The 23,219-nt window shown below is 47.6% G+C and overlaps 1 protein-coding gene across 4 annotated transcripts in view; it reads right to left on the bottom strand.

The window, feature by feature from the left end:
* Positions 1 to 1,560: 1,560 nt before the first annotated feature.
* The window catches only part of CSNK2A1 (casein kinase 2 alpha 1), a 34,012-nt gene continuing 12,353 nt past the window's right edge, over positions 1,561 to 23,219 (bottom strand). Inside the window, exons 1-13 of one of the 4 annotated variants that reach the window (XM_069951523.1) lie at positions 19,112 to 19,220; positions 10,063 to 10,240; positions 9,342 to 9,453; positions 8,178 to 8,279; positions 8,020 to 8,070; positions 7,859 to 7,915; positions 7,663 to 7,746; positions 7,459 to 7,569; positions 6,938 to 7,039; positions 6,185 to 6,285; positions 5,915 to 6,063; positions 5,713 to 5,838; positions 1,561 to 3,069 (exon numbers count right to left, since the gene is read on the bottom strand). In XM_069951523.1, coding sequence (XP_069807624.1) covers positions 2,954 to 3,069; positions 5,713 to 5,838; positions 5,915 to 6,063; positions 6,185 to 6,285; positions 6,938 to 7,039; positions 7,459 to 7,569; positions 7,663 to 7,746; positions 7,859 to 7,915; positions 8,020 to 8,070; positions 8,178 to 8,279; positions 9,342 to 9,453; positions 10,063 to 10,163 — 1,212 coding nt within the window. In that variant the 5' untranslated portion in view covers positions 10,164 to 10,240; positions 19,112 to 19,220 and the 3' untranslated portion in view covers positions 1,561 to 2,953. Of the gene's footprint in view, positions 3,070 to 5,712; positions 5,839 to 5,914; positions 6,064 to 6,184; positions 6,286 to 6,937; positions 7,040 to 7,458; positions 7,570 to 7,662; positions 7,747 to 7,858; positions 7,919 to 8,019; positions 8,071 to 8,177; positions 8,280 to 9,341; positions 9,454 to 10,062; positions 10,241 to 19,111; positions 19,221 to 23,219 lie in introns of those variants that run through there. The other 3 variants (XM_069951524.1, XM_069951521.1, XM_069951522.1) reach the window with 3 other exon arrangements.

The following is a 23,219-nucleotide window of genomic DNA, read 5'->3' on the forward strand; positions in this document are numbered from 1 at the left end:
TGTCTCATAGGACACAACCTTCAGCAACAGATTATTGGGAACTGGCTCCTGTAAAGATCCCAGACCTCGCAGCCAATGAGACATTATAGAACTGCCCTGTAAACAATTCTCATTATCCTCCATCCTACAATGATCCCACTTACACGGTGACCTTTCCTCCATGTGATCGGCTGTAGGATTCCAGACTGGATCTGTAAATCATTTACCACTAATGACGCCATAGCTCAGAGTTTTGAGCGCTAGGTACAGAACACAGGGAGCGGGGACAAGTATAGAATATACAGGAATGATGATAAGACAGTCTGGCTGTATACCTGCTTAACAAAAGCCACAGCAGCTCTCCTGAAAGGTAAATCAAGGCTTCACTCATGTATGAGCACACAAAGCTCAGGACATGTCATCTGCCTCTCCCCAGTAGCTCCTCAGCAGCAGTTCAGTGTTTAGTGTAACCCTTTCCTTGCCATGCTGTCCTTTTCACTCCCACTTAGAATACCATCAGTAACCTCTTCAGCTATCTAGAACAATGCTCCTCAACATGCAGCTCCCCAGCAGATGTAAAACTACAACTCCCATTATTCGGACAGCCTTTCAGGGCATCTTGGGAGCTGTAGTTGTGCAACAGCTCTTGTGGCACATGTTAGGGAACCCTGATCTAAGTTCACATCGGTGTTGGGACAGTGGACCCCATTTTGTTTAGTCATTTGGACAGTCAGTCATCATCCTAAACGGAGACTCCAATGCAGGTTTAACCCTGGCCTAAAGTGTATGGCCAGCATTGAGGGGAAACTACAGGAAAAAAAAGAAGCCAGAACTGAAGTGTGGGTGGGAGATTTGCACAGTAGAAGTGGTCATGTTTTTCTAACGCTAAATAACCCCCTTTAACAGCACCGCTCTTGTCTCCAGGTCAGATGTGGTTTGCAGTTGTGCTCCATTCACTTGTATGGAACGGAGTTGAAAAACCTGCACCCACACTAGAGACAAGAATCAGCCTAAGAGGTGACTGTGCTTTTTTTTTTTTTAACTCCTTTAAGTTCTACTTTTCCAGGGAATCTGAGCACTTGGAAATTTCCTTGCAAAGTCAAAAATGGTATCACCCACCCCTCGGGTTTTAAGGTTTTGTCCTGCAGGCTACACAAGCACTTGGAAGCAGCAGAATAGACGTTAGATATCCCATCCTGTAGAACAAATCTGAAGCATTTACACCACAGGTGTCAAACTGCGGCTCTTCAGCGGACGCAGAACTACTAATACCATCATGCCTAGACAGATACAGCTTTGGTCTTGCTGTGCAGGCATGATTGAAATTGTAGTTTTGCACCAACTGGGGGACCACCAGTTTGACACTCCTGATCTATACAATTCCCTGAAGTGGCATAACAGTCCTAAGACGAAGCGTATATTACCGTGAGATTCATAAAGGGTCGGCACTGGTGGTCCAGCACCACACCCCAGATCTGTGCCCAGCAGACACATACAGGAACCTACAAGATGGAAAAACAAACGTATCAAGGAAACTCCTGCCTCACCCAAGAAAGTGGCTTACACAGCGGACAATCTAACCTCGATAAATAAAACCATGTTTATTTACACCAAATAGTTCCAACATTAGATCTGTCACATGTGAAGGAAAAAGCATCGTCTGTGTCACTGGGACATCTCTTGCTGGACACAGGGAAAGGGTGCCAAGGAGGGGGAAGGGGAAAATTAAACTGGCAACAGGTTCCTGCTGGGGAAACAAGGGAGAGAAGAGCGGGCGTCCCGAGAGACAGGTCCCCACAGTAGATGAAGGGCATGAGGTAAATTATCAGGGGAGGGAGTGTCGCTCAAACATCTTGGAGGTTGATAGGGGCTAAGGTGAAAGTGACATTCTGCTAGGAAAGTGGACAAGGTGTGAGGTCAATGGGAAAACCACCTACGTTATTTTGGGGTGTGAAGAGGGAGTATCGGGATACCGTCTGCCGGACAGCTCCCCCTCAAAGGTTCAGAGGACACAGACATCCAGGGTTATGGATTAATTTATGGTGCCTGCAAGTAACAGTGTCTCTCCAGGAAACATTCCCGATTCTGCGGACAGCTTTTCTTTGGAAAGAATGCAGGATGAGCCGGAAAATGTGGGGGGAATTCTCCTTTCCAAGCATGCATTACAGGGTACTATGAAACTCAGTATACATTGTGTGCGCCACCCGATGGCTTTATAATCCACCTGAAACTGGCCCGGCTCCTGCCTCTTTTTTTGCAGCTGTGTATAGGAAAGGGAATGGTACCTGGAAAGACTCCGAGGTCTAAATGACATTTTATTTTCTTTGCAGTTTACCCCAGCCTCAGGGACAATAAAGCAACATGGGAACAAGTAAAACTAGTTGTGGCTTTGCTTTTGCCTTTATCATCAATTTAACAGAAGGACCATGCGAGCCAGTGTGGTAGTCTCATTCACCCACCCACAGAACTGGCATCTGTCATTTATAGAGCTGCACCACAGCAAAGCCCAGGAAGAGGATAGGTACAAGAGGTCCCTCACCCCTCCCTCTGCAGGTGGGGGACACACAAAGGGGCGTGATGAAGGGGGATTAAACAAAATATATATATAAAAAAAACCTATTCAGGAAACAGCTGAGGAAACAACAGGGTGGGCCAAGTCCAGGAGCCACATCCCAGAAACATGAAGGCAACCTGTGGACCAGGAGCCGTAACAAAAAGGTATTAAAAAAAAAAGAAAAAAAAAAAAAGAAAAATATTCAGCCTATAATATTTTTTTTATATATAATGACGGAACTACTATAAATCCACAAGCAACTGCTCAGACACGGCGCGTCCAGGGGGCTCTCTCGCTCTTTTGGGCAGCCCCCACCCTCCACATTTGGTGGGTGATGAAGTCAGGACAAGGGACCGAGGATCAGGATCTCCTTCCCAGATCTGCTGCCCTGTCCTGACCAGGCGCCAGGACAATGATTCCCTACTGGGGGGCTCCGGCAGTGGCTGCTACGGGCGTCCCAAGGGTGTTGGTTGCAGAGATGACTGGTGATCCGGCTAGAGAACCCAAAGCTGAGGGAGTTGGCACCGTGGAAATCCCTGAAAGGAAAAGCGATAAAGATGTAATGGGTCGGTATTAACACACAAGGCCATATTACCAAATCCTGTCTATTTCAGGCTCATAAAAAAGACCATAAGAACTTTACATCCACACCTGTCCTGACACCATTGTACCCAGTCTAGACATCATGTAAATCCAACAGGAAAAACCTCCCAAGCACACGGCTCTATCCCGGTTACTGATGACAGTCTTGGTTTGTATACTTTTATTTTTTACACTATACGAATGTTTCCTATACAGTGGGATACGTCAGTACGTATATAGCACCAATGTATACCCCTCCCCTCCAACTTTATCTCACGCTAGAGTTGCCAGTGAGTCACTTATCCAAGCCACCACTTGGTGCTGGGTATGGAGCAACCTCAGCGCTTGACCGTGCTCCATACTGTCCAAATGCTTCATCGCGTACATGTATGTCATGGTGGCGTTAAGGAGAACAGGCTTGAATTATGCTGTTAAATGGGTAATGGACAAAGTGCTTCCTTATTGCTGCAAAAAGTTATCTAAAGTTTAAATTCACAATGTGGCAAAGAGCGGGCTGCAGGTCACATGTTCATGTGATATATATCTCCAAACAGAATAATTCAACAAGAAAAAAAGTGATGGCACTGCCTGGCTCTCCACTAGATGGCACTCTCAGGCTGGGTCCGGTATGTGGTGGTGCTCAATCCTGGGAGTGGGGGTGGGGAAGAGGTGGTTAACGGGGCGGGCTGCGGACATACTCTCAGCGGGAAGTCCATCCTGCTGCGAGTTTGTCTGCCCTATGGACTGTACAGGGCAGGGATTTGCTGCAAGAAACTCGCAGTGGATCTGCCCAGTGAGTTTTACCCTTAAAAGGGATCCTGTAAGCATTGAGCCCTCAGCTCTATAAACAGCTCTGGTGATTCCTTATGCTCAGGCCATGCGGCAGACTCAGCGCCTCATAGCTTAAAGGTCTGTTCTTCCTCCCTGCAATGATTGACGTCTCTAGCTGTCTCTTAAAATGACTGTCAATCATAGTTGAGAGGAGGGTCCATGCACCTAATCAGAAAAGCCCACCTTCTAGACACTTTATGGCAAGTGGAAGGACATTCAAGGGGTCTTCTGATTTAAAAATCTACTTAAAGGGATCTCGAGAATGGTGCCTGTCTCTTTTGTTGTGTACGGAGTGACCGGTTGACGCATTACCTGGAGCTCTATTCATTCTCTGTGGAGTCTCTGGTGGCTCCACTCACAAAGGAGCCGGATGCCAATCTAGAGATCCCAGAGGTGCACAGAGGTCTGACTAGCTGCGATCTCATAATTCTCCCCTATCCTGTGCATAGGGAACAAGTTTAAATTTGATAACCCCTTTTATGTACTTCCACTTGGCCCACTTTTCTCAGCCACACAGACAGCCCAATGCAGACACCAGGTATCGATGCGCTCCCCTGCTCAGCCTTGGTATAGGGCTGTCAGAAGTCCTAACGGGTCAAAACCTCTGACAGATACCCTTCTAAGGCCGTAGCAGAAGTATTAGCCTGTAGTAATGATAGGCCGCAGTTGAGACCAGCCCTTCACGTAGGCTTGCCAATTGAAGCTCATCACCATGATGATTCAGTATTACAGATATTAATACTATGATCTATCATTATAAGTGATTCTAGCCCCTTATTAAAACTCAACAGATTTCAGATTGACAGCCCGATTACTGAACATGAAGAAATGGTGCGTGAGGAAAAACAAAGATGTTAGAAATGCTGCGACGTAAAGGACCAAAAACCTTAGTCTGTACAAAAGTGGTTGTTCTTCTAGTAATATCCACACAAGGCTTATTGTCTGGACAACTCCTTTATATTACATGTTCCATGGGTAACAGTAAACTCACAGGGGTCCAGCCGTGACCTATAGAGCCATATCAGTGCCTTCACAAGGCTGGATTGTGTGTGCGGCTGATGATTTCACATAAACAGCTTGTTGGCCAGTCCCTAGCCCTATTACACAGATTAATATCAATAACCTCCCTGTGTAATAGGGCACTTGGTGTGCATTTTGTAACACAGCTTTATTTTTCTAGTGAATACACCTCCCCCCATCAGAAAACATGGCCACCAGAAACTACTTGATTCATTTAAGAGCTGTGACTCTTAGGGTGCATTCCCACGTTCCGTGATCCTGACTGATCACGGACGTGGAATGCATGTACTGGAGCCCCCCCGCGCCCGGACAGCATCTGTAATTAGATGCTGGGAGCGGGGGAGACTGTATTCATAAGCGCCGTGCTGTAATGAATCAGCCGCGCGGTGCTGTTACTACAGCGCGACGCTTATGAATACAGTCTCCCCCGCTCCCAGCATCTAATTACAGATGCTGTCCGGGCGCGGGGGGGGGGGGGGGGGGGGGCTCCAGTACATGCATTCCACGTCCGTGATCAGTCAGGATCACGGAACGTGGGAATGCAGCCTTACTAGGGATTTTATTAAGTTGGTCCTGTAGGTTTGTGGTCATTTACAGCAGTGTCCTGTGCACCATGGATGTGAGACATTTCATTTACATCAATTACACCCAGGAAATAAATCACGTGTTACAACCCAAATTTACACACAAATCCTGCACAAAACGCCACCACCAGAGGGAATCCTAAGCATGTTCCAATGACTGACCTGACTTATCACGGTTACTGGACTTGGGCTGGGACTGACCTGACATCATACTGGCGCTACTGACTGGGGTGCTGCCACTGGGCATGTTTGAGGAGCCCATCCGAGACTGGTCCTTCACGATGGGGTCTGCGGAACAAAAGGTGTATGAGAAGACATTCAACAAACAGAAATCGCGAAGGGTGGGAGACCACTGAGCACTCACAGAAGTAAGGGTGGTCCATGGCTTCACGAGCAGTCAGTCGTGTCTGGTGGTCGTATCGCAGCAGCTTGTCCAAGAAATCCAAAGCCTCTGGACTGACTAAGTGCTGATTCTCGCTGTGCACAAAGCGCTCCCATCGCTTGCGGGAATGTCTGGTTAAGAATCATAGACACCAAAAATATGAAAAGCTGCACAAACATCTTTATGGCATCACCTTACATCTATCTATCATTATGAGGAATAGCAGGAATTATTGATGATAAAACAACTCACCTGCCCAGGATATCATTGAAGCGTGGATCCAGTTCAATATTGTATTTGTCAATGTAGTCGTACAGATCTTCTGTTCCCAGTACTTTGGCTATCCTCACCAACTGAGAGGGAGGAAGAAGAGAGTTGACTTTCACATGATGCTAAAACCAGCATTTACACAGTCAGATAATCTTCTATAGGAAACTGACAACTGCAATGCAGCAAGGTTAACCCCTTAAGTTCTCTGGCATAGTTACCTTAGGGTCAGGAGAGAAGATTATGTATGTATATAAGACATGGGCTCTGCGATTATTTGATGCATGCACATGAAAGTGACCAACAACCGGACAACACTGTCAGAAAAATTCCTAATTTATCCATTATGGGGGCTAAAGGCCAACTAGTACATTGACAACCTAACGCTGAAGCCTCACAGATTTTACTCAAACACTTTACAGGTCACTTTTTTTTTTTTTGCAAGTGTTTTTGTGGGTTTTTCTGCAAGTGTTTCTCAGACTTGCATCAAATAAGTCCGGATGCTATAAACTACGTGGTGGAGACCCATCTTATACAAACGTACACAGTTGTGAAGAAAAACTCACATGAATTTTTGTGGCATATTACTTGTGAATGGACCCTTAGATGCACATGCAATTTATTTTACTAGTCATGTAAGGGATTGAACCACACCTGACTAGACCCTGCATCTAACTTCTACTGAGCAAACTAAACATAACAACCCCCCCCCCCCCATCACATTATGAAGCATCTCACCTGATCATAGTTATCATGGCCATGAAAAAAGGGCTCCTTTCTGAAGATCATGCTGGCCAGCATACAGCCCAAGCTCCACATGTCTAGACTGTAGTCATACATCTGCAGAACACAAAAGTAAACTGAATACTGACTGCATTAGGAGTTCTGCGGAGAGGACTACCTTCTTTGGTTTAATCCATACTTAACAATTCAAAGGATCAACACAACAAAGCGAGCACAGAAATATAGGCAGCATGCTTATGCATATCCCTGGTGAACAGCACCTGACAGGCTTGGACTGTTCCGTACACAGAGGACATTCAAATCTCGCTGAACTATTTGCGCCCTTTCTATTTGTCTATGGTTTGAATACATCAGCTGTTTTCCTGGATATTGTAATGTATGTACTAAAAACAACGCTCAGAGCTCTTATAGGAGAGACAGCCACCAGCTAACATACATTCAGCCAGTAAGGTGCTGGAGGACAATTAACAGCTGAAACCAGTACAGCGCCACAGTATAGGGTGCAGCAATCATACCTGATAATCAACAAGCAGCTCAGGTCCTTTAAAGTATCTGGAGGCAACTCTCACATTGTATTCTTGTCCTGGATGATAGAACTCTGCAAGGCCCCAGTCTATTAGTCGGAGCTAGGAAGAAAGATGAAATGTTATTATGCCGCTAAGACCAAAACCTGAAACAAGTTCAGATCAGAGGCAACGCAACGTCCTTTCCACACTTACCTTTCTGTGCTCATGGTCGATCATAACATTATGCGGCTTGACATCTCTGTGCATTATACCCATACTGTGGCAATAGTCCAGGGCCTGCAAGAAGAATAATGGGTCTTTGAACGGGTTCTGACTCAGCACACACCCAACACTTATATACAGAAGCAACAACAGGAAGAGGAGAAAGCGAGATCAGGCCACGCCATACCTTTAATATTTCATACATGTAGAACCTAATGTCGTAATCTGTTAAAGTCTGATATAACTGCTGTGGAGAGCAAGGAAATTCAATTAGTAGTAAATTAACATGAAAAACTAAAAGGCTAAAGTGAAAAACAAAAAAAAAACAAAACACATCTTGATGTTCACCTTAAAATCTGTATTATTGACATGTTCAAATACCAGTGCCGGCGTTCTGGACTGTAAGGAAAAATAAATCAGATTACAGATTAACAAACCCAGCGAGGAACATTAGGTTATTTAATACTGGATGTAATTTCTGCCCAGCGGAGAGGGGGGTCACTCACCACAGGATCTTTCACTATGTCAGCCAGTGTGATGATGTTGGGTCCACCTCTCAAGTTCTCCAGAATCTTGATTTCACGCTTAATTTTCTTCTTCTTCACAGGCTATAAATAAAAGGTGAAGACAGGAGGTGTAAGGAGAAAGCAACAAACTTCAGCGCTATAACGGTTATAGCTCAGCCGTGTAGACAAGATATTTGCCCCTTAGGCGTCCTACAAAGGCTAGAAATGGGTAAGGTTCCCAATAGGCCAAAACCAAATCACTGGTTTAAAACCAGTAGCAAAATATAGCTCCCAGCATACCCTGACAGGCTAACAGATGGGATATACCAGGAAACCAATAACCGATCAACTAAAGGTGTAGTGAAGCCCTCCATGAGCACGCAAAACACCGGGAAGTAAAGCATAGGGAACAGGAACTCTGGGCCTTGCCTTCATGACCATTGTAACACATTATGAAAGAGCTTAAAGCGAATGTACCATCAGGTACATTGACTTTAAGTGTTGCACATGAATAGAACGTCACCCCTCTGTGAAGCAGATCCTTTGGAATCAATGGAACTGCGTCAGAGGGGCAGGGGTTCCCTCCCACTGGGGCCGACCCACCTCCAGTGCTTCAGCCTGGGCCAGTGCTAGGTAATAGACCGGCGCCATGCGGAGAAACAGGGCCAAAGTCTGCGTTAATATACCAGACAGTATGCACTGTGTCTGAACCAACAACCTTCCTTATACCAGGATTTCAACATATCCCTTATTCAATTAATACGTTAACTAGCTGATAGGTGGTGGTGAAACTGCTGGGACGCCCACTGCTCACAAGAATGGAGGTCCTCTATCCCTCAAGTGAACAACGTGACCCTCATACTCAACATATTTCTAAAGATAGTACAACGCTCCCATAGACAGTGAACAGGGCAGAGGCCGGGCATATGCATTGTTTCTGCATTCACTCTGCGGACAGGAGACCCTCTTTGTCAGCTCCTGGATCTTCTAGAACAGTGATGCACAGCCTGTGGCCTCTTGGCTTTTGAAAAAAAACAAAAAAAAAACTGAATTTTCATTGTGCATGATGGGAATTGTTGTTTTGCAACAGCTGGACCGCTGCATCACTGCTCTAGAAACCTCTAGTATGTCAGCATTCAGTGGTGATAAACAGGATCAACTCGCCTTCAGAATTTTCACAACAACTTTTTCATTATTGGTGATGTTAATGGCTTCAAAGACTTCACTGTACTTGCCCCGACCAAGTTTCCGCACCAGCTGGTAGTCATCCTGGTTCCTGCAGCAGGGAAACATTTTTAAGTGACTGTGCATGACACAATACCAACATTTATGAACGCTCCGGCCACCGGATCAGATAGGACCTTTAATCCAGGCAGAAAAAGGCTCTGCCTGCATCATCTGCTTCAGGGAGGGTCACAGTATTATCAGAAGCAGGACTCTGAACTCTGCTAAATATCATGGAAGATTCAGCCATCGGCGCGCGTCACCTGGGTGGAGCCAGGAACGAGGGTGGGGGCAAAAACCCTAGAAATTATTACAGAGGCAGAGGACAGCCCGGGAACGGCACAAGGTTGATTGATTAGATTTCTGTGAAGTGCAAGATATTACCCTTAAATCTGGTATTTATGCAGGGAAGAGGTTAACCTACTAACTTGACTAAAATCTCTCAATTCTGCTAAAACGGATCATTGTGTATGAACGAGTCAGCAGTGGGGACGTGTGTGTAATCCAGACAAACCTTACTGTCAGCCATGGTGCAGACATTAAGCCCAAACCTACAGAATGAAGAAGCTTTACAGGTCATTGTTCCTGCAGTTTGGGCTTTTCCAATCTATAACCACACCTATAACTAAGTACAAGGGGTCTATAATACACAACTACTCACCCCCATTCTACAACATGAGACTCATAATCCCAATACTCCCGGGGTCTGTGTGTGTTCACATCCGTGTAGACACGGGCCCGGCTTGGCACAGGTCCCGACATGGCGGTCTGATTGGCGGCCAGAGATGGACAGTAACTTTATAGGTCCAATGCGAGTAGATGATGACGGAGGAGTCTCACTACAAGAGAAGAAAGAAATTGTTATAGGTAAAATTATACCGACTATAAGCAACTTATATCCCACTGCTGGTAAAGAGTGAAGCCACACCACCCCCCACCATGGCCAATGTTACGGGATCTAACAGAACAAGCCTATACTGGCCCCATAAGTCATACATAGACTGGTCTGGATCATTTCAGCAGACTGTGATCCCTGACTCCAATGCCATTAGCCAATACAGCATAAAGAGCGTTACTGAGCTCACACCAAAAGACACAAGAAATGTGAGCCCCATCATTTTTAATGGTTGACATGGCCGATGTTCACACTGAATTGGGGTGCACACATATTAAGTATAGAAATGACTAACATCACATCACATGTGTGAAATCTGTCAGCAATCCAATAAGAGGATTAAAGGGAACCAACCACCACGAAACCAGGCCAGAACCTATTAGCCTAGCGTAATACATCCAGTATACTGTTCCCGTGTTACACAATCCCCCTAAAAATCAAGTTTGAAAAATTCCCGTCGCATGTAAATTCCCGCTAGGCATGGGGACGATCCTCCGGCATGAAGCAGTAATGGATGGTGCAAACCTTCTCCTGTAATCACGTCTCTGTGGATGTGATTGTGTCAGAGCCCCGAGCATGACGGAGGAGCCCAGCAATGGCGTCAGGGCATAAGGAAAATTACAGGATGGCCCTCCTGTGACGCCAGGGGCTCTGCCACAGAATCATGCCCAGAGAGGCGCCATTAAAGAGGAAGTTTTGTGCCATTACTATGCCGAAGGACCACACAGCCTGTAAAATACAGGGATGGGGGATGCCTGGATAGCGGTAATTTACAGGCTGTGTGGGAATTTTTAAGGGGATATGTGCAACGCGGAACAGTGCTATTGGTTGTATTACCCTATGATAATAGGTTCTGGCCTGACTTTGTGATGATTGGTTCCTTTTAAAGGGAAACTATCAGGAGGTCAGACAAGGTGAGTATCTTCCTTTCATCCTCAGCGCCATTCCTGTGCTGCTTGTAGCTTATCCCAGAGTCTAGCAAGGCTATCACTGATAAATTGCCCCTTTAAAACATTGATTAGGGCCAATTCTGTGCCCAAAATCAATGCAAACCTTACAGCCTACACCATTCACTAAAGGCGGTATTACACAGTAGTGCTCACTGTCTGCGCCATTACAGGCACAGCAAGTGTAGAAGAGCGGGGATCGGCAATCTTTGGACCATCTGGTGGGCCCATTGAAGAGAGCGGTGGTCTGCTGCCTATTGCACGGAGCGACAGGAAGCTGTCCATCGCTACTGTGATCTTTTAAATTAACATGTTGAGAGAAAACAAATCAGCCATCATGCATGATTGTCTGTGACCTATCAAATCAAATGATCAGCGTGAACAGACAGTAATTGGCAAAGTACGAAGGTTAATTGTTTGGATTAATAGGGCCTTAAGCCAACATGCCAAACCAGTGATGCCCTGTAGTGCAGGAGTGAGTGCCCCCTCCCCTGGTCCCCGGTGGTACCATGCCACCGATCACCGCTCCCTGCAGCACCAGACTCCGATTAAACAGTAACCAGACAGGGAAAAGACCCGCAGTGCAAAACAGATCAATGTCCTGCTCAGACTGCACTGACACCAGCGTACAGATATACAGTGTGCAGGCTGAATGAACCCCAAAGAAAAAATCCCCATCCCCCACATAGAATGATGCTTCACAGCACCAATAAAACACATACAACCCTACATCTAAGGGTGGTATTACACGGGCCGATAATCGCTTAACATCGTTGCCGATGTCCTTGCTTAAGCTATATACTTTACCCATCCACTATCAGGGCTGCTCCTGCGTACCGTTTCTCCCCGGGTCCTGGCCTGTGATTGGCTGAGCGGCCTGTCAGCTGACAGGCCGCTCTGGAGCTAGAGCGCACGGGACCCGGGGAGAATCGGACCGCAGGAGCAGCCCTGGAGCATGGATAGGTAATGTATATCGTCAGTCGCAGTCCGCGCACCGCTATTACACGTAGTCCGGCACCCGACAATTATAGGCTCTAACCTATATTAATGATTAGCCGATGATCGTTGATCATTGTCATCGGCTGATGGTTGTATTTATGACACAGAGCGACAAATAGAAACAGATTCGGCCGATTATCGTTCCGTGGAATAGTACCCCAAGTGATGGGGTAACCAATGCACATGGCTTCTGTCCACTCCATCTGCAGGAAAGATTTGATAGAAAACACTACGTTAGGAGTGCGGCCAAAACCCAGAACTAGATGCAATTAAAGAACATGGAATATCATATAGACCGGCTGCCCATTGAAAGGAAAACAGTCTGCCCCCACAAAGCAATGAAAAATGAGGGTCAGCAGAGTGCAGAACTACAACTCCCGACACGGCCTGGGGATGATGGGTGTTGTAGGTCTCACACACTGCAAGCAGTCAATGAGCTCTCTGGACCCGTTCATTGATCTGTCCTGTTGCGGCCCTGCGGCAAGTGTGAACTGAGCCGAAAACGTGGCCTGTACTTTATTTTGACAAAAAAATAAAATAGCAGCAGGACGTCCGCTGGAAGCCGATAGAGAAAACCAATGCTTTTTTTTCCTTGGGGACGGGGTTTCCCGGCTGGGGGGATAACGTGCTCTAGAGAGGCTTTTTCTTGCTTTTCTCCCCACTTTCTTGAATGAAATTATTGAAATTAGAGAAAATGTAACCCAAGCCACATTTGCTAGCACTATCAGAACTACAGGAAGAAATTATAATGCTGCCTTTTTTAATCCAAAACACCAGAAAAAAAGCATGTGTGTGAAGGAGGCCTAAGCAGGAGTCAGGAGAGCCAATGACTCAAATGGAGTTCAATGACTTGAGTGGTGCCGCGTTCCCATGTGAGAGCGGGCGTCCTTACACAGGCGTGTGCCGTCACATCTGTAATCAGAGCCACGCCCCGCTCTTCCTGTGGACGCACCCATGGCAGCATCTTATAACCCTCTCTGACACATACTAAGCCTGGGAATACCTGACAGGATACATAGGACATCTCACATATCTATACAACTACCGCAAAACAAAGAAAAATATACTGCTGACCAACTACTGGATACCACACATACAGCACATGATAGGCCAGGGTATGGTGGTCTGTACATCATCTTTATGGCCATTAAATGCAATGGTGATCTCTCTTCTCCCCCAGCCTTGTATGCCCGGGTGAACACAATCATATGGGCAGCTCATAGAAGATAGCGGTGGTCTGCTGCTGCCGCTCCTATTCCGGCAGGTACAGCTGGCCATTTGCATTATGTTCAGCAACCTCTGGCTTTCCAGCTGATGCAGAACTACAACTCCCAACATGCCCTGCTCCACCACTCCATTAAATGGGTTATTCAGCAAAAATCTTAATCTTATTAAAAAATCTGAAGTCTTCCAGTACTACTTAGCTGCTGCATGTCATGCAGGAAGTGGTGTATTCTGTCCAGTCTGACACAGTGCTCTCTGCTGCCACCTCTGTCCATGTCAGGAACTGTCCAGAGCAGGAGAGGTTTTCTATGGGGATTCATGGAAAACCGAAACAGAGTTCCTGTCTCAGCCAGAGGTGGCAGCAGAGAACACTGTCAGACTGAAAATAAAACATTTCCTGCATGACATACAGCATCTGATAAGTACAGGAAGACTTGAGATTTTTTAATAAAAGTAAATTACAAATCTATATAAACTTTCTGACACCAGTTGATTTGAAAGAAAAAGATTTTTGCTGGACAGAGCCTTTAATTCTTTATGGCACATTTCAGGACAGCTCAGCTAACTTTGGAGGTCTCAGTCTGTTTCATGGGGCAGTAGCCAAAGGACCTCTGTTCTGGGGGGTGAGTGTGAGTGGTCGTCTCCTGTATGTAGCACAGGATGAGGCCGAACTTGCTGTGAGTGAATAAACATGTTCCTATATGTGATATAGGGCCTATGTATTAGGATCTTTTTCATTCCCTGACAGCAAGCAGAGAACATTGTGATACAATGAAACAGAGGAGCAGTCAGCAATGGGGCTCCGTATCCCAGGCTGGAGATGTAGTAGTCACAGGATGGTTAGTCTCTATGACAAACCTTAGTGTGTTCACACCTTGGCGTGTGACACTATAAATAGCGAGTGCTCTACTTTCTCTACATCAAACATGACGCCCGGCTGCCAGAGTAACTTCATTCACAAAGGAGGCAACAGGGCCTGTCTACCCCCCAGGGGCAAGATGCCCCCTGAAGACTATGGTCACAGAGCAGCAAAGATGGTGGACACCTCAGTGTGAGGGCAGGGACATGGCAGCCCCATAGTCACTATATAGCCCTCATGCAGGTCTCAGACATCACTCTGCACAGCTACTCTCGGACAAGACTCAAGTTTCTTCTTCAAGGGAAAAATCTACATTGGCAGGGTGTGGTGGCGGTACTGCGTCCCGTCTCCTGGTGCCAGTATTTAGAAGAAAAATGACTTATTGCGGTGCGGGCAGTCACACTGCCACAGACTAAAGCACCATTGCCCTGGGCCTCCAGCGCCCATCTCCCCTCACTTTCAGAACGCCCCTGAGCTGGATCGGGGCGCCGCAGGCCTAGGGCAAAGGTGCTCCAGGCCACGCCAGTTTGACTGCCCACCCGGCTGCATTGATAAAAGTTATCTGCTTCTAAATACTGGCACCAAGAGACAGGCCGACCCCCAAACCAGCATAGCCTGAGGAGCTCCACAATGCGTCAGCGGCAAGGTGCTGGTACAGGGTCACTTTAAATATACAGAAGATAATACAGCCAAGACTGGACAGGAAGGGGAGGAGCAAGAGAGGAGACTTTCTGTCAATTAGCATCGGGCCTGCCGAATTCATCTCATCCTTCTCCTGGTCTGACACTATATCCATACACCATCTCTGTGCAGCTCCGACAATACACCAGTAACATAGTGGCAGATGCTTCATCAGGTTCCTGCTAATATGCTTTTATGGCTATAGGACGTTTTCAGCCATCGCACTATATAGATACAGGTAGACACAATACAGCACCTTATAACGCAGGATCTAGGTTTCCATCGCTCAGGCAGCCATCTTTGTTATGCCGGACCAGACAGATTGTCATAAATGAACAACTGTACAGTTTAATAATTTTACTGACGTAATAGAAGTATACGAGAAGAGGACCAGGAACCCTATAACACACTACAACGTATACAGCAGGCATGGGGAACCTGGGCTACCCAGCTGTCGCAAAACTACAACTCCCATCATGGCTGGGCAGCTAAAGCTGTGGCGTGCCAAGGTTCCCCACGCCCCTGGTATACAGATATTCTGATGCCAATGACTTGTGTTGTTTGCTGCCACATGTCCATGGAAGCAGGATCACGTATACAGCAGGACAGACTAGTATACAAGGCACATTAGCATAATAAGATCAGTGCTACAATTAGCCACCGGCGGCTTTACTGACAGAGCCCGGGCTGTCCATCTTGTGATTACATTGTGACTCCAAAGAGAAGAGATGGAGAACCTTCCGCACGCAAGCTGAGGCCAAACTACAATTCCCATCACGCCTGGAAAGCTTTATGGGACTAGTAGTGTTGGAACCGCTGTAGGGCTTAGGGCTCCCTATCCCTGACACAGATATGGACTCGTGTTGGCTGCGTCTACCAGATATACTAGCAATGCCCCTCTATCTAATGTGCACCTTCAGAAAGAGGAACTCCCCTCCCCCAGCCCACCAGGAAAAACAAAACTAAGGCATCAAGTTACAAGGCAAAGAACATTATTTTTCTGCTTACCCACATGGTGCTATACTACCAGTTCATATTAGTTGTTTTCTCTGCAATTCCTACTATAGATTGTCCTGGGGGAACGTACAGACTCCCTACAGGAATGACTGCCCCACTGCTCCCATAACCCACAGGGGACTACTCCAGAGCTCAGCCTCATTACTAGGTCACTGATTGGAAAATTAGGTTACATTATTATTTACTTGTACTATAGCGCACTCCAAGATTAAAGGTTAAAAGGGGGTTATCCAAGACTAGAAAACATGGCCACAGTGGTCCAGTAACAGCGTCACTATTGCTTTTAGTTTGTGGTATATTCAGTTCAAGTCAATGGCGCCAAGTTGTAATACCACACACAACCTGAGAACAGGGATGGCGCTGTTTTTGAAGATTTTTTAAAAAAATTTCTTGATCAGCCCTTTTCGTTCTATCTACAAGCTGGGACCCCATAAATCAATAAAAAGAGAGGTCAGTTACCAAAGAGTGAATGGCAGGATAGACACGCAGCCACATTCATTCTCTATGAGGCTTCCAGACTCTGCAATGGCAAGAAGTCCCATAGAGAATGAATAAACTAATGGCAAAGCATGTGCATCACAGCTGTTCTAGAACTACAACTCCCATCATGTCTGGAGAGTCAAAGCTTTTGCTGTCCAGGCATGATGGGAATTGTAGTTTTTTTTTTTTTTTTTAACAGCTGGAGGGTCTGAGTTTGACCAGGTGTACTAGGGTGATAAAACCTGTGTTCCAGGGGTCGGGCCTCCACTGATCAGCTAGCCATCCCCTAGTACATGGATTGGGATTTAGTTATGACTACGCAAGTATCACTAAATTAAAGTATCCAACCCCTTTAATACTACTACATGGCGACTTACAGCGTGAAGCGTGTCACAACCAAGGTAATGGCAATGTCACCCTACATTGAAGTTAATGGAGAGAATTGTGGTCACGCTGGGACACCTGAGGAGTAGAGATGAGTGAACCTGGAGCATGCTTGAGTCCATCCGAACCCGAACTTTCGGCATTTGATTAGCGGTGGCTGCAGAAGTTGGATAAAGCCCTAAGGCTATGTGGAAATCATGGATATAGCCATTGGCTGTATCCATGTTTTCCAGACAACCTTAGAGCTTTATCCAAGTTCAGCAGCCCCCGCTAATCAAATGCCGATCGTTTGGGTTCAGATGGACTCGGATGGAACCCGGTCCGCTCATCTCTACTGAGGAGTCATCAGAAAGCCACAAGGTTCAGAATTCCCAACATTGCACAGGTCCCTCCTGTGGCTCTTCCGCCGATGAAACACTAGAACTCCCAGCATGCCCTGACAGTGTGCTAGGTACTGCCCATCCATGAAAACGAATGTACATCATGTGACAAGGTCAGAGGTTGAGAATATGCCATAAACCTCTAAGGTGGGAAAAAAGAAGCAAGGAGGATTTTCCTGTCACAGACTAACAATACAGTCGCTCTTAACCAATGAAAATCCATTTAAACAATTATCTTGGGAAAGACGTCACATCTGGTGCTTTGAAGCCTGTATTAGAATAAATGAATGAGGATTACAGGAGTTTTCAGGGTTAAGTCCCTCCACAACCAAATATTTACTTAAGACTTGAAATACTGCACAATGCGGCCACTAACACTGACTAGGCCCCGGCGTCCATAGTAACATCACATGACCGTGGCCGCCAATGGCTTCTGCAGGGCTAAGGCTGCCATAGATCACAGAGCCGACCCTGCCCTTCACCATATACACACGCACACTCAGCTCAGATGAGCACGCATGTGACCTGAAGGAGAAAGCCACTGCTATACACCACCTAGGGCAGCACAATCTGACATGCCCGATCCTTCTCTCCTCCGACACAGACTACAATACCCAGCATGCAGCAGCACAGACCAGGGATCCCTGCACAAGATGATCAGCTGATCCTGCAGAAATGGTAACATTCAGCTACTGTAATGATCAGCCTGTCTGTAGTAGTTACATGGCCATGACATTGAAGGGCTTCTACAGAATTATGACACCATCTCCTCTATGACCATAGGGTGACAGTGCTGCTGCACAGTCCAGAGGTGACAACCACATGAGGGTGCAGCCGCAATACAACAGAACTGGCACCTAAGGCTCGCTTCAATCCTGTCCCATGATCTCCCCACCACCCGAATGGAACACAACCTGTGTGGCCGGATCCCCATCACACCAGACACAAATTGTACTGGTCGGACTGGAATGAGTTTTATGGGTCCGTCGTGTTACTAGAACCTGTGACTGATCCGGAGGTATAATCTCATTACAGAATCATTTCTACCACACGGTTCCTCAACATGTGGCTCTCCAGCTATTGCAAAACTACAACTCCCAGCATGCCCTGACTGCCTGTAGTAAGAGCTATACTACAGTGTCATGGTCCCCAGTGCGTCATCCTCCAGTGGTCTCAAAACTACAACTCCCAGCATGCCCTGACTGCCTGTAGTAATAGTGGCATTACACAGTATGCTAGTCCCAAGGAGTCGCCCTTTGGTGGATGAAAAACTACAACTCCCAGCATGGCCTGACAGCCATGCTAAGAATTGTAGGGACATCAGGTCATGCTGGGAGTTGTAGTTTCTCACCCAGGGGAGAGCCAAAGGTTAGAGAGGTCTCCATTTCCAGGGAGATCTATAACACAACATGTTACTTTATGATAAAGCTTATAAGGAGTCACGTGACTGAGGAGACCACCACCGACCAATCAGGATCCAGAATGTTGCCGGTAATGGGCCTGGGCTGTAATATATAACACTCCGTCCTAGAAGAGACAATAGTGCAGCATAGACGGTAACCGTGCCCGCCCCTCCCCCACCACTATACATTGTATGACACATCCCCCCCACCCATCCACACCCAGCGGGCCTCACGGACCCCGGCTCCCGGCTGCCTCAGGCCCGGGCCACCTCACGTTACCCTGGATCTCCCCGGAAAGGATACCCCGCCCCCCCTCCTCCTTCTTCTCTTCACACCCGGAGATGGCGGGCGTCTAGGTAACGCCCCTCGGCGGGCTCTCTCTGCTTGTTGCCCCGGCGCCCCCTCCCTGCCTCCAGCCCGGGCCCTGCCCTCGCCCCGCACCTGCTGTTCCCGCTCCCCGCGGCCGCCGCTCCCGCCGGGATCACACAGACAATATGGCGGAGACACACGGCCGCCAGCCGCAGGGACCACAGCGAGGCTGACCGGAAGCGGAAATACACTCTGATGGCGGCTCCAGAGGGCGGGTAATTCCGGCTTCCATCTTGGGAGTGGCGAATCAACCGCGGTCCGGAGACTAGAAACAACAGGTAGACCGGACTAACGGGACGGATAGGACCTTAGGGCGGCAAGGAGAACAGGAAACGGGAGAAGAGAAGAACCGGCGGCGCCGCGCTTACCAAGGCGAGCTCACCTGACTAAGCAAAAAAAAAATAGTGCCAGTCCCAACATGGCGCCCGGCGAAGGTTGTAGGCGGAGTTACGCATGCGCCTAGCGTCAGAGCGGTAGTAAGGGAATTATGGGAAGTGTAGTTTGATTCAAAATTTATATTTTTTTCTGTTGAATGTGACGAAATGATGGAATAAAATCGTCAAAACCAATGTAATCTGTAAGGATGGCGCCAGGTGTTGTCCCCAGTAGGAGATGAGAGGGTGCATAGGGATGGGGGCTGACCTGGGGGAACCAAAGATTGAGGGGTCAAGACTGGCTTCACTCAGAAGGGTCTTATAGTAAAGCTGAGGTGACCCCTGAGTAGGGAATGGTCCCCTGGTCACATCTAGTCACGTGAGATGGGAGGATTTATATACGGAGGAGTTCAGAGCATCATAGCCCCATGTGCCGCCTATATGGATAATGTCCGTCCGCCCCGTCGTCACCAAACCGCCATGGCGGGAACATTTGTCCCTGGAAATTCTGGAAAAACTAATTCTCAACTAGGTTTCAGAATGGCATCTAGTAGGGCAGTGTTCTCCGGCCTACGGCTCGCCCCCCGCAGCAATAACCCAACTCCCATCATGCCCTGCTGTATGCACCAGCGACACCTGGGGGAGGCCTTCTGTAGTCTCCATTTGGGTGGTGTCAGGAGGGGTTTGTGTCCTTCTGCAGGGATTACCACAGACCCTCGGAGTGATACCACAGGGCAGGATCCTGTAATAGAGTCTATGTATGATGGAGGCCACACATTGGTATCAGTGCGGTGTCTCTCTCCACCTTATACTGCTGACTTATAAGTCCAGCAAAAATTTTTGGTAAAGTATTGTATTACCCCCTAAAAGATATACAAATCCCCAATATACACTTATTATGGGAAATGCTTATAGGGTGCCTTCACACCTCCGGATCCAGTGTCATTCAACCCTACGACACTACATACTGGCAGTGGGATTGACAGTATGTAAACTAACCCCCTCGGCGGCCGGAGCGTAACTTACACTGACAGAGGCCGTCATCATCCCGCCCGCACAGACCGTTGTTAGATGGTGCAGGCTCCCCTCCAGTGTGCGCAGTGCTGTGCTGCCGGGCACAGCTCTCTCCTCACGGCTGTGAGGAAATGATTCCCGCTGTCTGCCCGCTCCGTGGAGAGGGTGGATACAGCGGAAGGACTGCCTGGAAAACTGGGATACAGCCATAACCATAGGCTGTATCCCAGTTTTCCAGGCGGTCCTCCCGCTGTATCCATCCGCTGCACGGAGCGGCCAGACAGCGGGAATCGAATGCCGATCATTCTGGTTCATACGAACCTGAACCTCAGCAGAACCTCGGTGTGTGCGCGTACCCCCTGAAGCAAGCGGTGTGTGCAGCGTACCCCCCCCCCCGAAGCAAGCGGTGTGTGCAGCGTACCCCCCGAAGCAAGCGGTGTGTGCAGCGTACCCCCCGAAGCAAGCGATGTGTGCAGCGTACTCCCCGAAGCAAGCAGTGTGTGCAGCGTACTCCCCGAAGCAAGAGGTGTGTGCAGCGTACCCCCCGAAGCAAGCGGTGTGTGCAGCGTACCCCCCGAAGCAAGCGATGTGTGCAGCGTACTCCCCGAAGCAAGCAGTGTGTGCAGCGTACTCCCCGAAGCAAGCAGTGTGTGCAGCGTACCCCCCGAAGCAAGAGGTGTGTGCAGCGTACCCCCCGAAGCAAATGATGTGTGCAGCGTACCCCCCGAAGCAAGCGGTGTGTGCAGCGTACCCCCCCCCCCCGAAGAAAGCGATGTGTGCAACGTAACCCCCGAAGCAAGCCGTGTGTTGCGTACCCCCCGAAGCAAGCAGTGTGTGCAGTGTTCAGAGCCGTGAGGAGAGAGCCGTGCCCGGCAGCAGCAGCACAGCGCTGATCACACTGAAGGGGAGCCTGCACCATCTAACAGCCGGCTGTGCGGGCGGGAGGATGGGCCCCTCTGTCAGTGTAAGTTACGCTCCGGTGCCAAGGGGGATACTTTACATGCACGCAGCGGGATGTCAATCCCACTGCGAGTATGTATTGTCATAGGGTTGAATGACACTGGATCCGCAGCTGATTTCATTGCGAATTCGCATCGGGAAATCTGCTGCGGATCCGGTAGGTGTGAAGGCACCAATAAAGTGCTTTTTCCCTGCACTTACTACTGCATTAAGGCTTCACTTCCTGGATAACATGGTGATGTCACTTCCTGGATAACATGGTGATGTCACTTCCTGGATAACATGGTGATGTCACTTCCTCGATAACATGGTGATGTCACTTCCTGGATAACATGGTGATGTCCCGACTCCCAGAGGTGTGCGGGCGATGGCTGCTGGAGAGGATGATGGCAGGGGGACACAGGGCACTGGAGGGACACTGAGGGCCACAGGGCACTGGAGGGACACTGAGCATCCCCCTGCCATCATCCTCTCCAGCAGCCACAGCCCGCACAGAGTCGGGACATCACCATGTTATCCAGGAAGTGACATCACCATGTTATCCAGGAAGTGACATCACCATGTTATCCAGGAAGTGACATCACCATGTTATCCAGGAAGTGACATCACCATTTTTTTTTTTTTTATCCAGGAAGTGACATCACCATTTTTTTTATCCAGTAAGTGACATCACCATTTTTATCCAGGAAGTGACATCACCATTTTTTATCCAGTAAGTGACATCACCATGTTATCCAGGAAGTGACATCACCATTTTATCCAGAAAGTAACGTCACCATTTTATCCAGGAAGTGACATCACCATGTTATCCAGGAAGTGACATCACCATGTTATCCAGGAAGTGACATCACCATGTTATCCAGGAAGTGACATCACCACGTTATCCAGGAAGTGAAGCCTTGATGCAGTAGTAAGTGCAGGGAAAAAAGCACTTTATAAGCAGTTCCCGTAATAAGTGTATATTGGTGATTTGTATAACTTTTGGGGGGCAATACAATACTTTAATAAAAAATTTCGCCAGAATTCTCCTTTAATAGGGGTTGTTCGGCATATTATATAAGTAACATCCTACACTCACCCCCTCCTCCTCTGCCTGCAGCTGCTGTGCCAATGCCTCCCATCCTCCGCTGGTCTTCAATCTGTGCTATCCTGAACCTACAGGACATGCTAAGCAACAACTAAGGCGGGATACTGGACAACCCCTTTAAAGGGATAGTCCCATCTCTGCTAATATAGTTATACTTGTAGAATATCAGGTAAGGGATACTGACAACTCTTCTATTGAGCAATTTGGCAAAGTTTTATTTCAAGACGATATCAACAGTAATGGCTTATTCCCACATCCTCTGTGTATCACAGAGGCTACAGATGAGGAAGCCCTGTAATGGAGTGTTGCCCCGCTCCAAGCATTATACTGATACATCATGCCAGGTGGGGAAACACTCCATTACAGGGCTTCACCGTACATAGGCTCCGTAATATACGGGATGTGAGAATAGTCCTAAGTGCAACAGGACAGTAATACAGCAAAGCAACAGGAGCAGCACGGACAGAGTGACGGCCTGACAGGCTCATTGCTATCACAGCTAGCTTTTATTATCTGCCCCTTTTTCGTGTCGTACACCTGGGGAACACATTGATAAATCTGCCCCTTTATCTCCATACATCTATAATATAGCTATATATCTGTATGATATATATATATGAATGAAACAATGTAAGGGAAAGAGCAGCATATCAGGAGGAGACAAGTTTGATAAATGATTGTATCTGCAAAAATTCGTAACCTGATCAGTTTTACAAGTACAACTATATTAGTTGAGATTGGAATA

This window comes from Dendropsophus ebraccatus, chromosome 14 (genome assembly GCF_027789765.1).
Source record: "Dendropsophus ebraccatus isolate aDenEbr1 chromosome 14, aDenEbr1.pat, whole genome shotgun sequence".
Taxonomy (NCBI): domain Eukaryota; kingdom Metazoa; phylum Chordata; class Amphibia; order Anura; family Hylidae; genus Dendropsophus; species Dendropsophus ebraccatus.